The sequence below is a fragment of the Bidens hawaiensis genome, unplaced genomic scaffold (assembly GCF_021521415.1).
Source record: "Bidens hawaiensis isolate Kalapana, Puna unplaced genomic scaffold, B.hawaiensis_p1.1 tig00025023_1, whole genome shotgun sequence".
Classification (NCBI taxonomy): domain Eukaryota; kingdom Viridiplantae; phylum Streptophyta; class Magnoliopsida; order Asterales; family Asteraceae; genus Bidens; species Bidens hawaiensis.
The window spans coordinates 182,578-200,823 of NW_027493984.1; the positions used below are offsets into that span (position 1 = coordinate 182,578).

The following is an 18,246-nucleotide window of genomic DNA, read 5'->3' on the forward strand; positions in this document are numbered from 1 at the left end:
CATAACCGGTTAATAAAAAAAAACCGGTTTTTCCATTAACCGGTTCGTTAACCGGTTTTGGATCTAAAACTTGTAACCGAAATACGAACCGGCGGTTTGTAAACCGGTCAAACCGGTTTTTAAAAAACCGGTTTTCGTAAAAACCGGTTTCCGGTTTAAACCGGCAAACCGGTTCCCCAACCGGTTTTTTTGACCATCTCTACCTTCCGTCTATGATATCAATCCCTCTAAACGATAATGCTTCTTTGGTCAAGATCCAATTTAGAAGTAACATGTAAATGAAATGGTTAACCTTGAGTAGAACTCAATTTAGACAAAAGAGAAATTCCATGTTGGTTTGAGTTGTCCAATTACCACCTTAAAGCTTTCACCAAATAACCATTTAAAGAGCCATTCACCCCGTTCCAAAGCCGACAATCTTGTCATTCGATAAGCAACGCATTCGTTAATAACAACACACACTCCTGTAACTCTTTTTTCTGGTTGAACCGAGCGTGGAGGCTTGGTCCATCTCCATAGCCAATTTTTGCTCTCATTTACCTCTTCAATCCATAGCAATCTTTAACCAATATGTCCTTTTGAGTTTCCAAAGAAAAGAGTAAAGGAAATCAATCTTTTAGCGATTCATCACCCACCCAAATGTCCAGCCAAAATAAAATTTTATCCCCATTCCAAGCTGGACCTTTATCCTATCCGTTGCATCAATGAGCCTATTCAAACCCTCCTATTCCAACTTGCAAACCTGTTTCCAGGTGGACCGACATAACGCATTAAGTGGGCGGGGTCCCGAGACACCAGTGTTTTTTAAAATTTTCTTAGAGATCGTATGTTAAATTTTTTACGGACCCCGTAAAAATTATTTGATGGAACCCATATTAACAAAACAACTCTAGTCTGGTGGAAAATTCCCTTGTTTATGTCAGTAAGCTCGCTGGTTCAACTCCATCCAAGTCCCATTTTTTTTTTCCGTTTCCCTTTAAATCTACTAAATGCCGTTAGATGAGTAGGTGGTTGGTCCATGCTTATTTTGCTGATCGGGCAAAATTATTAAACACGGGAAAGCTTGTTTAGAGAATTAACATGTGTTTCTCCCATTTGCTTTTGATACATTTGGTTTTCTGGCCCTAGAGGCTGTGAATTTTCTAAGCAGAGTTCAGTGTGTCGTGCATTCTACTTTTTCGGCTCCTAAATCCCAAAGCTTCGTTTTTAGTAGGACTAACTTTACTATTCAAAAGGGGTTGCGGCGCAGCTTGTTGCCCGTTTATCTGCTACTTTATTGTAATCGTTTTGAGTTTAACGAGAAATTCAAACTGTTCAATTAAAAAAAATGCCTTTAAAAAACTTTGTTTTTATAAATAAAACAAGCAGAAAATTGAAACAAAGGTTATAGTCTTATTGTCTTAATTTTTTTAGGAGTGTTTGCCTATTACACAAGCTAAATCAGGAAATTGACTATCTCGAATCCTCTAACACAAACTCACATTGCAACAACCGTTAGTGCATTTGATGTTCAAAAGATATTAAGGTTGTCCGAGTTTTATTCATGTGATTTTACTTATAAAGAAAGATATCTTATTTTGTGTATTTTCTAATGAGTAATGATCATATTTTGTGTGTTTTCTAATAAGTAATGATCATATTTTTTTTTATTATGATATTGTTTTTTTATATGTTCCTTATCCCGCCCCGACCCAAACGGAGACCACCCGAAAATCCGAACATCAAAAAAATGGGACCCCGTTAGTAAAAATTCCTGGATCCGTCACTGTTATTATATATGTTAAATTGTTATAAAATAACATAGATGTATTACGTATGCCATATAAAAAATAATTATTTTCCTGATTCAATTACTCATATTTCTATCATTAGTAAAAATTCCGTCGCATCATGTTTTGTATGCATTTTCTTTTTGAGTTTTCATACACTTTTCTCTTGGTTTAGTAGAAGGTTGAATACGCATAACAATTTTTAGTAGTTATTACATATTTATTTTCAGTTGTTCATAGGTAGTGTTATATTTAAATAACCTGCGTCTTGCGCATTCTAAAAGATATCGTTGTTGATGGTACCGAAAATGCTTTCCTTTGTTATTTATTTATTGTTTTTGAATAACTAAATTACACCAAATCCGCCTTTGGCAGGGCTCGAGCTCGTGACCTCAAGGGCGTAACACCACACTTACAGAAGACACATGGCCTTTGCCCAGTAGTATACCAATGCAGTATTTGTATAGTGAAGAAAGCAATTGACTTCCGCATGATCCTGCACTCAAAGATTCTAACTTTTTAAAAATCTTTAATAAGAAACATTTGCACGTATATAATGTGCATATTAGTAATTTAGGCTATTAGGAATTCGTATTTAAAAATTAAGAAGGGCTAACAAAAAAAATAAACATCAAAAGAAACCTTTTTTTTTTTTTACCTCTTATGCAATTTCAAAGTTTTAATGGTATCCATTATGTAATAATTTGGGTCACATGGAGAGCATAGTTATGGTTAAGTGCAGACACCCTCTGGGAATAAACGACAGATGATAAGTATGTTCACTCCATTTGTTTTAATTTCTAGTTTTATTAAACGCAACTAATACCAAACCCTCGTTAAAAACAAAAATTTGCTTACAGCTACAAAAACAAATTTATTGAGCAGTTGGCATGCCTTTCGCCCTAGATTATTGAGCATAGAAATCCATTTTTTTTCTAATTGATGAGTTTAGCGCACTAAAACGACAGCCTGAGTCAAAAGTTGGACAAAAACGGGTCAAATAAGCCACTTTTGTAGAACTGCTAGCTTAAAACGGGTACAAATGAGTGAATGAGCACACCTAGCAAGACTCATGCCTGGTGTTAGTCGCCACCACCCAAACCTTTTTTGACCGTCAGCTTTTACTTAGATTCCTATTAGCTTAAACTAATGATCTGCACATTATAGTTTAGCAAGATTCACATCCGTCGCAAATTTTATGCACATGAAAGTTTTTAGATTCCGTTCAGTTATATGAATACAAAGTAATTACCAACATTAATAAAAAAAATATATTCTAAAAAAGTAAACATAAAATCAAGGTATATTCACATTACTATATACCATATACAAACGATTAAAGAATACTAAAAACAAATGAAACAACATTAGAGGGGGAAAAACTGGCATTATGTAGAGTAAATGGATGCTATTGTTGGACCGAGCAAAGTAAAGAGACTGAAAGTAGATAGCATGACCTTTATTACAGCTTCCTTATACAGCAGGTGGTCACCATCAAAACACATTCATATAGCTACACATGTAAAATATAGTCCTATTTTATCATCAAAGTAACTTAACATCAGTCCAACAATAGCATCCATTTACTCTACATAACCATATGATTTTAAAGTTTAGAAGTAAAGTCATTATAGATGCGAAAGGTACCGATTGCACGCGCTCATTGTGGGTTAAATGGTGATAGTGATACACAAAAATCTTTATGGGTTAAATATTTGTATACAGGTTAAATGATTGATATGATCAAAAGTGCATAATCCTTTACCTCATGATCACAGTTGTCATGCCAAAACAACAATTGCAAAAAATAAAATTCATAACCATAGTCTTCGGTTATGCTATATATAATAGAACAACTAAGCACTACAATTTAGTTTAGGTTATTTTGGTTACTGGCCACTGAACATTTCTGATAAGTTGAATGTGGAGTAAATTATAAAGTCCGTAAAGGGTCCTATAGCCCACCGTTGCGGCATCGACGTGGCGGGAAATATGTCAGTGTTTGTTGAACATAAAACGTAATGTAAGTTTGACTTGTTAAGAGAAAACAAATGACCTTACTTCAACTCGTTAGAGATAAAACATAACCCGGATCGACCAGTTAGAAATAAAACATGGTTAACTCAAATAATCCCGTTAGAGATAAAACTAAACCAAAATGGCCCGCTAGATAACCTACACCCCAGTTCGACCCGTTAGAAATAAAAATATAACCCCCGGTACCCCATAGATACAAAACATATCCCAAAACGACCAAACAAATTACTATGTGTTACTAAATCATAGATACATCCTGTTTATCAGTCACTGCTCTTAACACAACAAATTCATAAAATCCTAAATTTCTAACTTAATAAAACAAAATAAACAACTCAATAAATTACTCAAACACACATGCTAATTCAGATTATAAAATAAAAACCTAATTTCATGTATTTGGGTTCAAACCAGAGCAAGTGATAATCAAGTTTAGTTTGAAATCGTGAAATTAAGAAAATTGAATTACCGCTGCCGAATATAGCTTTGTGGTTGTTCAACGAAGAAGACAAATCGGAATCGTAGACATCATTGAGAATGACTTGAAGATCGTTTCAAAATATGCTGGGAACATGTGGTAAACCCTTAAAATGGCAATTTCCACCAGGTAAATCTCAGGCGAAATTCCCAAAACACCCCAGGCTAGCACTCCCCACTTTCTTTAATATATAGAGTAATTTGTTTAAAGGATATTTTAAAATATTTATTATTAATTAATTATATGTCTGATAACGAGCATTCTTATTATGATATGCCAATTATAACTCAAATATAAACATGAAACTTTCTGAGTTTTAAAAGTGTTTCAATTAGGTAAATTAAGTTTAAAAGTTGTTCCAATCAAGTCACGATCTTTTATATTTTGCTTAGATTATAGGTTTGAACATGTTTTTTTTTGTTGTTTCAATGATGAAATTTTTTTATCCTTATGTTTTATGCTGATGTCGAGTGATGACAAGGATTTTATTTTTAATTTTTAATATTATTAATGTTTTTTTTAATTTTTTAAATATGACTACATATATTTCAAATCTCGACCTCCACGTCTCCTCCAATGTTTACTTGACGCACAAAAATCCAATGATGCTCGATTTTAAGATTTAGTAATCCGATTTAAGAAAACTGTATGAGTAACCTAATTGAAACATTTTTAAAACTTAATTACTGTTCTTTGATATATATATATATATATAACATTTACAACAACTTCTCTATAATTATGTGAGAGAGTTCTCCAAATTTTTTTAGAGGGTTGTAAGTGAAGGAGATAGAAAATTTTTAAGAAATGAGTAAATTTGGGAAAGAACTGCTCGTTCTCTATTTATATTTTAATATATTTGATAGTGGTTCTGAGTGAAATAGAGAGAAAGAGAAGATAACGATAAAGATGTAAAAAAGTAGTATTTTTTTTAAGTATAAGAGCATTCCCATTCAATTCTTCATCTCCATCTCTATAATTATATTAAAAACACTATATTTTATCTCTCATTTTCAATTAAATAATACTTTTTTTATACTTTTATCATTATCTTTTCTCTCTCATTCACTCACAACCACTTTAAAAAACATTAAAAAATTATAGAGATGAACAGTGCGCTTCTCCAAATTTAACCATAAACAGTAACATTTTCTCTCTCCTCATCTCACAACCATTTTTAACCATCTCTAAAAATTGGAGAACCCCCTCACATAATTTGGATAATCCATTGGGAATGCTCTAAGAGCATTCTCAATCCATTCCCTAAAATTAAGTGAGAAGGATTTGCAAATTATATGGTATGGTTATGAGTGGTTGTGAGTAGAAGAGAGAGAAAAAATATATGAGAAAGTTAAATTTGCGGTTTCATTGTAGAGGGTTAGGTTCAAATAAAAAGTTTGATTTTCCTAAGAAGGCTAGGAAGGATGGTATTTTGTTTTAACATTTTTATATCAAAACCCACTTATTTTAATCTCAAAATCCACTTACATTAATTTCAAAAACCCACTTACATCTTCACTCATCTCCTACATCCACCACTACTTCACCGCCACCACACCCGTCACCCACCGCCACCACCTCGCCGAAAAAGTCTGAAAAAACAAAATGGAAAACACAATGTAAAAAACACAATGGAAAAAAACACTACAAAAAAAACACAATTATATGACACAATGAAAAAAAACACACAATGAAAAATACTATTGTATAACACAATTTTGTAAAACACAATTTGTAAAAAACCCACCAATTTTTTTTTATTTTTATATTACAATATGATACTCATATTAAAGATAAAAAGACACTCGTTATTATGGTGAACTTGTTTTTCAATAAAAACGTAGTAATAAAAAATTATGGACGTTTTAAAATGATGGGGGAATTTGGCATGTGCCTTGCATGTGAAGAGAGAAAGTCAACAAATGTGTTATTCTTTTTATACCCTTCCTTTTATGTTCACACTTGATTTCCTCCAAAACTAATCTTAACCCTCCATGTTCAAAATCAATGACCAAAATTATTTCTTATTCTTCCTACAAAAACTATACTTCCTATTATAACCCAACCCTCATTGTAGATACGGTATAATTTTTTAATATTTTCATAAAGTAATTGTAAATAGAAGAATGAAAAAATATGATAATAAGTGTATAAAAATATTATTTAATTAAACATGAAAATAAAATATAATATTTTTTAGTGTAATTATATGATATATATAGATACATGGTAGGTAGTAAACGGGCTAGAATGCTCTAACTTAGTATTTAAAGTAGCATCAAAATTTAGAGTCGGGTAAAGGGGTTGGGTGCACCGTTTTCCACACTTGTATAAACTAATGGGGGGTAAAATTAGGGCTAACTTGGATCTGGGTATGAGGCCGTAACAATACTCTCCGGCCGGTGATTACCTCCTAATCAACCAACAACCCTCCTCTATTTTCAGATAGAGAAAGAAAGTATTTGTTTTTGTTTTTGTTTTTGTTCTTATAGCAAATTAGTTATAGTAACATAATTACCGGTCTTGTTTTGTTCAAGCTACCATCGATTCTCTTTCCTGATAGAGGTAACCAACCAGCCTTTGACTAGAAGTTTCAAGTTATTTTTATACTGGAAATATGTATTTTGAGCGCCTGTTTAATTGATTTAATGGAGCTAACAATTGATAATAGCCACGGGTGTTTTGGATTGATTTAATGGAGCTTAAGTGCTTAACAGTTGATAACAGTCACGGGTGTTTTGGACTGTAAATATGCTGCTCAATATGAAATGGAAACAAAATATCCGTACGAATATTCTTGATAATGTTCAAGTGCATATCCGTGATTATTAATTGAATCAGATTCAGGTTAACTCAATGGTAGGTTAAATATATAAAAAGAGATTAGGATTGTTGGAAGTAAGGCTGTAGTGATGAAACAAAGATCACTTGAGGTCATTGGCAGAGTTTCAAGGAGGGTGGGTGGACTGGATCATCATAGAAGTGGGGTTGTATACAAATCTGCTTTACCATTATCGACAACGATGATATCAACCATTGGTTGCAATACCTCACCTGCCTGCAACAATCGTCTTCAGTCGTTCTCTTTTTGTGCCAATAAATTTGAAAAATTGTCAACCTGAAACAAGAATTGGTCAACCTCTAGTAATTTTATGATTTTTTTCGTGACAACACCCTTGGATTAAAAACCAAAATCCATAATCAAGAGAACAACATGTAGTCACACTAGAAACTACATAAACAAAACTAGAGATGGATCATGGAAGAGGGGAAGCATGGATGATGGTGTGGAAAAGAAAATCTATTTAGAAGGGGAGGGCCTAAAAACAAAATTAAAAACTAAAACTTTGAAACCCAAATAAAAACAAAAACTTGTGATGGTGAGTAAAGGTGCTCATTGAAAATTGGTTTCAGACCGGTAAACCAGTTTTTAAACCGACCCGATAACACACCAACCAGTTTGGGCCAAACCGCTTTTCAAACTGACCAACCCATGGGTTTGTATACCACTTTGCCCTTCGGAGAATCAAACCGGTTTAAGACCTGGCCCAATATGAAAAATCCCGGTTTTATAAACCGGGCTGAATTGATTTAGTATGTTCGAACATTTTTACTTCTAATCCGGTTTAATGGTTTAGCTGAATTTTTGATTGGTTTGATTCTAAACAAATTTAAGCATCCCTTCCAAATAGAGGTGTACAAAAAAACCAGTTTAGGACCAGTTTTAGGCAAACCGAACCGAACCGATTTGAGTTTAAAACCGGTTTCACCCAAACCAACCCAAACATTTAGTTTCAGGACCGGTTCCCTTTAAAATCTACCAAACTGGTTTAAAAACTGAACTGGTTTGAGGAAAACTGGTTTATAAACCGAACCGAACCGACATGACCAGACCGGCCTATATTGCCTTTAAACCAGTTTATAAACCGAACCAGTTTGAATCAAACCGGTTTAACCAGCCGTTTACCAAACTGGTTCGGTTGGGTCTCAAACTGGTTTTGTACACCTCTAGTTTCAACCATTTAACAAACACGTTTAGATTAGATAAATCTTTACAAGTCCAATAACACTAACAGACCCATGGTTGGGCCCCATTTAAAAACCCAGTTAAAAAACAGAGAATAGGAAAAAGGTATAAAATATAAGTAGAGAAAACCTAGGTGAGAATGGGAGATGAGGAGGCTGCGTTGTTGTTTGCTCAAGCGAATGAGGCTCAGGTGAGGGTGAGAGTAACTTACCTAGTGCCGGTTGATCCTTTCGGTCAACTACGAGTCGATGATTTCGATGCCGAAACCTCAACTCTTTCCACATTGCTTTCTTTTCTTTTCTTACTTTCTTTTTATATACCAAATTCCCAAACACCCTCTTTCTATATTATTAACGAGGCGATGACGATGAAATTAATTTTTGAGCAAAATCGGGTATGAAGACCCGATCTGCATCTTGGCTGGGCAATCCAGATGGCAATTTTAAATTATTGCAACTCTCATTGCAGCCATGGCGGATCTGGGCATCATAAATAAACCCTAGAGGTGCACAAACCGGTTTTTTTATTGACCTAAACCAGTGTTCGGTTACGGTCAACAAAAGTCAAAGTTGGTTTGTTAGACCGATTACAACAGATCTGAGCCTCTGTTCCTTCAACGTTATATGAATATGTTTTGCCCATCTCTTGCCATTTGATCTATTGATTGAATATGAGCCTATGATTTCGTTGCATAATTAAACAAATAACTCTGTCTGTATGATGACGATGAAGCTTATGCTGTGTGGTGTTGTTTTTTTGAAAAGGCTATGACGATGGAAATTATGCGAGCAAAATCGAAGTTTATTGATCTCATTGGCTAGGCAATTCTGTCTGTATGCGTTTGACAAATGCAACTGTGATTGCAGCCATTGCGGATTTGGACGACAAATTCTGATTATAACATATCTGAGCCTTCAAAACATGAGTATTTTTGACACTGTTATTTTAACCATGTTTGTTTAAGCTAATTGTTTTGGCCTTTTTGATCATTAATTGGTTTCTTTTAACTGTATAACTTTTTGGATTACGATTGTTGATTATGATCAAAAACTAAATGTGTATGCTGTATATACCTTTTCAAGTATAAGGTTTTCATGTACACTCTTTAAAAATGGAATTAGCTTGTCATATCACTGATGATTCCAAAATGGCCAATGGTTTATGACAGATAAAAATGTTTAAATATGTATTGAATGTCCAGGGAGACAAGAGGCTCGTGTAAACAAGTGAAAGAATTCGTATCTTTGTTGACAAGTAAAACCAATACAAAATTTTAGTCAACTCAAGCATGATATTGATGTATTTTGATTAAGATCCATTGAAAGGGTTGGCACCCACGACAGAATTGCTCATTTTCAACTCCACCGGATGAAGTGAACCGACATAATCAACAATGGAGATTAGGGCAATCAATCGCTAACACAAATTCATATTAATCAAACAAGAGATGAGAATTACAGAAGGCGTAATTCAAATAATTGGTGTGTCCAGGTGAAGATCTTCCCGAGTAACTACACCACCCGGGGTGTTGTGTAGGTAATAAGCTATGCTGGGTGGTGTATGCCCGTAACAAGCAGGTGTGAGTTCATGTGCATGGTAGTGTTGGTAACAAAATGGTCAGACCAAAGACGTGAGTGCCCGATTTGAACAAATATTTGTCAGTTATAGTCAAAATTATATTTTTATATATTCATAACCAACATACTATGAGCATCATATTATGTTTCTAATGTGTTGGATATCAAATACAACCCACTCAGATTATAAAAATGGATCTTTGCTTCTCTTGGATTCCTTGTTTGTATTGGATCACTATTCTCAAGAAAGCATTTGTTTGTTAGCTATTTGTTTAATTTTGTCACCTAAAAAGTTGTAATCAACAGTTAAGTCAGTTCTATATTGCTGCAGTTTTTGCATCAATATCTATTGTTGTATTGCTATTTTATTTTTGACCAAAAAGTAGTAAGTACTAAGAAGTCAACTGAATAATGTTAGAGGGTAGTTTGGGATTGAGTTTGAAAAATGCTTATTGGCTTATTGGCTTTTTCAAGAAGCCAGTAAGCAAAAAAGGTGTTTGGCAAATGTAAAAGCCCCTTTTGTTTTGGCTTTTTGATTGGCTTGAAAAAACACTTTTCCAAAAGCCCCAATTTGAGGCTTTTCAAAAATGCTTTTGGCTTTTTGATTGGATTTTTACTAATCTACCCACCCTTTACCTTTTTTGGTCATTTTATGTAAATAAGTTAAGCCAAACATTTTTTAAAAAGTGCTTATGGCTTTTCCAACCACATAAGCTAATCCAAACACTTTTTTTAAAAACTCCTTTTCAAAAAGCCAGAAGCCAATAAGCTCTTTTGACAAAAAACACTTTTAGAGTTAAATAAACAATCACAAACACCCTCTTAGTTATAGTGATGGCTTCTCATGTTAGTTGTGAAACATGAAAACATTATGATTTATGAGCATATTATAACAGTTTTTTTCCCTCATGATCAGAAGATGACACTAAGAAACCTAAGCATATAGCTGAGGCAATGGCTGCAGGAGCGAAACTAGACAGGAGAGTATACCGAATTTGTAATATAATATAGAAGTATGTTGCATACTTGCATCACAAATTTCCTGATAAGATACCCAGTTTTCCTTGTTTTACTGATTCATTGTATTATCTGTTCACAGCTTTCCAAAGCTGCTGGAGATGATTATGCAGATATGCATCAAATTCACAAAGCCACAATTGGGCTAGTAGTTGATTCTGAGCCTGATCCTAATTTTCGTTCGTTTCTTGACTTAATGGGCACTGAGGAACAAGTTAAAATGGCTGAAGAGCTCATTCAGACAAAATCCTAAGAGGCCAGTTAGCCATTATACATGTCAAGTTGACATATTTATTGGCCACTGACTCATGATCACACATTGTAGCATTGTATGCAGACATATGAAGGCCCAGTTTTCCAGTTATTCTGGTGCCATCGACTGTCCATAGGCATGAAATTAGACTCAACATGGACCAGGTGACAAATCTACACGCTATTAGACAAGAACTAAACATAGTCTGTTATTTGATTAAGTTGCTTTCATGTGTGTGTGTGTGTGTGTATATATATATATATATGTTGCGTGTCTAGTTGGGGGAAAATGGCCAAAATGCCCTGACACTCGAAGTAGTGCTTGGTTGCAGGTCCGTTTCTATTTGCACATATTGACTTATAACAGTTAAACAAGTCCAAATTTGGTTGTTAAAATGCGCATGTGTGAATTTTAAGCTGAATGATCAAGCTCCTCCCGGTGGCTCAAAACATGAGAGAATAGTGTACATATATGGTCCCAAAGCACATGTAATCAAGGCTATTCCGTTAATTCACTCACAAGTCTTCAAGGTGATCGATGTTTTAGTTTAACCTGTTTAAGAAACTCGATTGGTTGGTTGGTATTATTTTATAATTTTATATCGTTTCAGCCTAGGGAATCTTTTGAAGAAGAAGAGGAATTGGAAATGTTGTTTAAAGAACCGAGTTTTACTGAGATGATGGAGGGCATGAAATCTCGTACTACTGAGATTGTGCTAACCCATTTGAACTTCTTTTTATGTCAAGAAATTTTTATGACTGTCCATTTTGAGCCATTGTCTAATTTAAGGTGACTCATATTAGCCAATATACAATTTATGTTTGTCTAGAACAACCTATTTAGCAAAGGAGTACAAGCAAACCTGTTTTACAGCCATGGTCTTACAAACATCGTTTTAAACCAAAGAAGTACAAGCAAACATGTTTTCAAACTATGAAAGTTAAGCATGCTCATCTTTTTAACACTGTATAAAACCATATAAGTACAAGTAAACATGTTTTCAAACTATGAAAGTTTTTTATATATATAATTTTTACAATAAAGAGAATTAAGTATCTAATTTGTATACGTGTTTGTTGTCATGCCTTAAATCAAAAAGGAATTTACAAATGTCAAAAAATCTATCTATGTGCTTGGTTTAGTAAATTGGCTATGAGTGTTTGGTAGGTTATAAATTGCTCCAAGTGTACCTAATATGAATAGAAGAAATGGATCAAGTTATAATGGCTGTCATTGGATGTGAAACGAAGTTTTGATCTTCATATATATAATATAACAAAGCCGATGAATGTAAAATTATTGTTGTAGACCTGTTTTTCAGTTATATAAAACAATAGTTTCTCCGTTTAAGGTGCATGTATTATAAACCGAAAAGCTTTTCGGATATACGTGGCTTCCTCTTTGAACTTAATAAGACAATTTGGATTGGAAGTGGGTTAAAATAGTAGGATAAACTGACTATTCAGTTTTCGCTGAAAGTTGATAGGGATAATTTTTACTTCTGTCCTGTTTTTCTAATAATTGTATAAAATCAACCGTGGCTCTGCTGAAGGTGTATCGTATATGGTTGGAAAACCCTATGTGTCTAGTTTCTACAGAATATTAGAAAAGAGAAAAATATTGTCGTTAAGCGGGTCAAATCAACCATTTACAACAACTACGCGATGCACAAAAATAAGTTTTATAAAACAGCAACTAATGATGAATGGTCGTACACCTTTGGGTTAAACTTGGAATATTGATTTTTAATGTTCTACTATACATTTGTACCTATTGAAGTGTGCTCGAAGTGTTGAACTTATTTCAAATATGATAGCATACTTGATTTGTACAAATGGATCAAATGGGCTGAATATCGAACGATGAACTTTATAAGCTAAGTATGTTGGATTTCTTATGATAGAATATTGTTGTTGCGTGATTTGAGTATCCACGTTATGCATTCTAAATACTTGAATGCTGACTTATTAAAAAGCTAGGTATGATGAAACTTGAAAGTCACCGGGTCAAACGATCAAAGTGTCATCAAGTTCCTACGGGTAAAAGTAATACCTTCACATTTAAATCCATTAATTAGTGGGTTAAATTATTATAGATATACTTGATTGTAGAATTGCAAGTCCCAAGTTTTGGAGTATTTTACAAGTATCACTCTAGATAGTGGAAACGGGTCATTATAACCGGACTAAAGATTATTTTGCTAAGCATATTTTAAAATTGGGGATACGGGTCGTTTCAACCCCTTAAAAAGTATTTTGATTATTTTAAAAGCACAAAGCAAGAACGAGCCGTTTCGACCCGTTACAAATGTAAATGGGTTTATCACGTGATAGTAAGTATTTATTAGACAAAATGACAAAAGACGTCATTTACGTTTGATCGTTTATTCAGTAGACGTCCTTTAGCAAAAAAAAATATCAGAAAACATACTTATGTATCAAATCCTTTTCACGTTAAGTCCTTTGACTCTAACCCAGTTAATTTTTCACGTTAAATATGATCATGTGCAAGGCACCTGAGGGTATTTTTGTAATTTTATATAATTATTTAATAGTTAATAATTGAAACTTAAAAAGAAAAAAAATACTCTCTCTCTCTCTCTCTCTCTCACTCTCTTCATCATCTTCTTTTCTCTCTTCATCTTCTTCTTTTTTCAATCACCCCGTTGCCACCACTCTCCGGCTCACTCCACCACCGTCAACCACTCCGATCAACTCCCAACGCCACCACCGTCGGCCACCACACCAAACCCAAACACCACCACTCGCCGCCAACACCACAACCAGTCGCAGTCCTCCACACCTAGTCGCCACCACTCGCCGCCAACACCACAACCACTATCAGGGGGCAACGAAACTGAATCATCGGTTCAGATAAAAAATGAAGATGAAGCAAAATTAAAAACCCTAGATCTAGAAGGATGAATCGGACCATCTTTTTATGAAGCAAATAAACTGAACCGTCGTATATGTCTAACCCTAGATCCAAAATCGAACCTGAAATTGGGGGTTCGACATCAGCTTCTTCGGCAATCCCTCCGACGACGACTGAAATTGGGTGACGGGGTGTTGGTGGCAAGTGGTGGCGGCGGGGTGTTGGCGGCGAGTGGTGGCGACGGGTGGCTGGTTACAGGTGGTGGTTGCGACGGGGTGTTTTGGAGTGAGCTGGTGGTGGATGGTGGGATGAATCAGTGAGAGAGAGAGAGAGGGATGAGAGAGTGTGTGTGTGTGTGAGAGAGAGAGTATGAGAGAGAGATAGAAATATATATACACAAATATCTTTATTAATTTTTTTCCCCAAACTTTAAACAATCTACACAAATAGTCCCTCAATAGTACAAAGACAAATTTACCCTCGTGTGCCTTGCACATGACTATATTTAACGAAAAAAATTAACTTGGTTAGTGCCAAAGGACATAACGTGAAAGGAATTTGAACATGATGTATGCCTTTGCTATTTCTTTCATTAAGGACGTTTAATGAAAATCAGGTCAAACATAAAGGACGTCTTTTGACATTTTGTCTATTTATTATTATGCAATATAATTTTTAAGCATTAAATAAATTTATATATATGAGTGGTTGGTTTAGACTCGCGAGCTTACTCAAGCTTGATAGGTGAGCATCGTGCTCGGGATTGTTACATACAATTTAAGCTATTGATTCTAGCACATATTCTTTTTTTTTTCTTTTTTTATATAATGTAACTAATATGTGCAATTGAGTTGTTGAATTTAAGAAGTTCGTAACATAATGTATACTTAATACTTGTGTGGTAACTCTTCCTTTAGAAAATCATTACATATGTAATATGTGTCATGTGTGTGCTATAAGTCTCAAATTTGCTATAAGGGAGGTATGAGTACTTCATTTAATTGGGATAAAAAAGATAAGGATCGATGATTTAACACGATCGGGAATGGTTTAAACAACCCATGTAATGTTTGGCGCAAGGAAAACATGGTAACTGGTCAAAACAGTTGCAAAAAGATCAAATGTCCAGGTCTGTGTACGGAATGGCGTAAGCTACACCCAATGGTGAAGCTTGAGCTTAGTCACAGCGGTGACCGAAGTTAAGGACCTAAAAATTTTCGGTTCGGGTCGCCGATCTGGTTTGGGCTAGGTCAAACAATATGATATCCAAATATCTAATTTTTCTTCATTCATCTGAATTGATTGTTCTTATAATAAATAATAATAATAATAAAAACTAGATAATTTTTTTAACCAACAAAGACCTAAAATATTTATGATAATACGAGAGGAATGGTGCGGTTACTCAATGTTGCAGCGTGTGTGGTGTCTCCAAGGTTGAAGGTGTTGTCCTGTGTGTGGTGGCTAGTGGTCTCCAGGATGGTGGGCGACAATGGCGGACGACGGTGTGTGCTTAGTGGTGGACAGTGGTCTCCAGTGACTCGGTAATGCAGTGACTTTGAGTTATGAACCGAATGAATGGTAGATGGTTTCTAAACCTTAACCCCATAAAAATCCTTTTTTTTTTGTTTAAACAAGTATATCATTATTCGACTAGTATTAATAGCCCCCTTCAATGAGTTTTATAAAAACAAAGCTTTTAGTATTCGACTAGTATTTGTTTATAAAAATGCGAGGTTTTATACATATATACACACACACACACACATATATATATATATATATAAATCAAACGATTGGACATTATAAAAAAAAAGTTCAGTGGCGACCGGTAGCTTTTTGGAGAAATACCTCGGGGTGACCACGCTTAATACCTATAAAAATTTTCGGACAAAAAACGTGAAATTTACCTATTAGCCGAAAAAACGGCAGTGATCGGGGTCACCCTGGTCACTATAAAGCTTCGCCCTTGGCTACACCAATACGAGTGTAGCTTATTCCGGCATGGTTATGCCACACCATTCGTTTTCTGGGCTACGTACGCTACCGCATGCGTCGGACGGCGTAGAGTACTACACCAAGGTTGGCGTAGGCCACGCCGTGTCATGTTTTTATGCAAACAATGTCGTGTTTAAACCTTAGTCTAATCTAGAATGTTTGTGTGATTATACTAATGCGTACTGTGTAATGGTTTTAACGAGTTGAGCTGAGTCGAGCCAGCATGGGTTCGAGATCGAAGTTAAACGAGGCAACTCGGCTCATCTCGAGCCTGAAGTTAAACGAGCCAACGAGCCGAGCTCGGCTCGGTTACAAAAATGGGCCGACGCGGCTCAGGCCGTTTGAAATCAAGTTTTTTTCAGCTAACTTTATTCGAGCTTTTTGAACAGGTTTGATGTGAATAGGTGCTTGTAACTGTAACTAATGATGTGCATAAACTATTCCAATTTAGCTATTCCTCGGTAATTTGATGTTTTTTAGACATATTAGTATTTCATAACAGAAAACATATGTACATGACTACATTATGATGAAAGGGGACGAGTTGCATATATTCAACATCTTGCTTTGGGCACATGTATAATTATATTAACAAGTATCAAGCAGTTGGATAAGAAGCCATCATAGCAATACCACACAACCCTTCCTTAGCTTCAACATCTCTCTGCATCCTAATGTAACCTTCTTCACCCCAAACTGTACCCCATGAGTTCTTCACGAGCCAGTATTTGATGCCCTCGTCACTGGTTCCATACCCAACAGCAGTAACCCCATGGTCCAGTTCAGTACCACAACTTCCGTTAAAAACACCACTTGAGTAAAACTGAAAGTCAGACTCCCCAGCATCAATGGCAACCGAAACAGGCTGCATAGCCACAGCCTTCAGCAGTGCTGACTCACTATTGACGGGCACATCCTCATGTCCGGTGATCTTGGCTGCAGCAACCCCTTCTTTCTTTGTATTGCAAGTGGCATCTACTGCTTTGTAAGGATACGCAGCCTCCGTGTTGATCCCTTTGTTTTTAACAATAAATTCAAACCCATCATCCATGTATCCCCCTTCACACCCTTGGTCTTCACCACTCCTGTCACAATCCATAAGTTCTTGCTCAGACAGTGAAATCAATTTCCCTGTGGTTATTCCTGTAATTCCTTCGGTAGCAGCAATTGTTGAAAATGCCCAACAACTCCCTGTTGATTTTAAAACATATAATACTTAAAAAAACATAAAGTGTAACAAAAAAAAGTGTTTTAAATTTGGAATTTGTGGTGGGCTTACCGCATTGACCTTGATCCTTGATCGGGGTAACGGCTCCTTTCTTCCTCCAGTCAATGCTAGACGGAACCGTGGTCACGTTTTCATACCTGAATGGCGTGGTTTGACCTGATCTTGGTGTAGATGGAAACTTGAACCCGTTACGAATAGCCTTAAACTCGTGGTTTGTTTGGTCTGCAAATTCATTGACACTCAACTTGTAAGCATGGTTGCTAGCATTGTTGAATGCTTCTATGTACGCAACATTATTCTTGAATACCTTGAAACGTGTTTCTTTCTCCAAATCATCTTTATACACACGTCCATAACGAGCCATCCATTGTTCGTGCCTTTGTATCATATTCTCTTGATCATTTAGTGTTCGAGATGTGACATGCCCTCCCCACATACAAAAAACAAGCATTGTTGCTACTATGATTAATGTATTATGCGACAAACCCATGTTTTTCTTTTGTTGCCGAGAAGAGGACTATGATTCTTAATACGTTGGTGGATGTGGAGGTACTCTCCAATTTAGGAATGTGGTCTGTATATATAGAGTATGAATATGTGGAAAATGTTGAGGTTGGCATCATGGCATGGCAAGGCAACGTTCCTTTCCTGCCAAAACAAGTGAACCTTCATTTGTTTTTTTCATTCTCTTGGTTGTAATGATCATAGGGTTTCTTTAACGTTCATATGACTGATTATTTGATTGTGATGTTGTTTTTGAATTATGTCTTGTCTCCACATCTTCATCTTAATATGTAATTAAACACAACTAAAACAACCCTAGCCAGTAATACAAGCCTTTTTCTTTTTTATGTTTTTTAAATCAAAAAATATATATTACTATTAAGGTAAAGTATTTTTAAAGGACATATTAATCATAGTTATTACTGTATTTACTTATATACTAAATACAATATTGCAATTAGGAAATAAATTGAATATCTCCTAT

At 35.2% G+C, this 18,246-nt stretch overlaps 1 protein-coding gene across 1 annotated transcript; it reads right to left on the reverse strand.

Annotated features, from left to right (window-relative positions):
- Positions 1 to 16,559: 16,559 nt before the first annotated feature.
- LOC143570741 (senescence-specific cysteine protease SAG39-like) lies at positions 16,560 to 17,780 on the reverse strand. The gene is made up of 2 exons (XM_077056315.1): positions 17,310 to 17,780; positions 16,560 to 17,221 (listed from the first exon to the last, which is right to left on the reverse strand). Exons 1-2 carry the CDS (start codon positions 17,746 to 17,748, stop codon positions 16,629 to 16,631), a joined length of 1,032 nt encoding a protein of 343 aa, XP_076912430.1. The 5' UTR covers positions 17,749 to 17,780; the 3' UTR covers positions 16,560 to 16,628.
- Between the last annotated feature and the right edge of the window lie 466 nt (positions 17,781 to 18,246).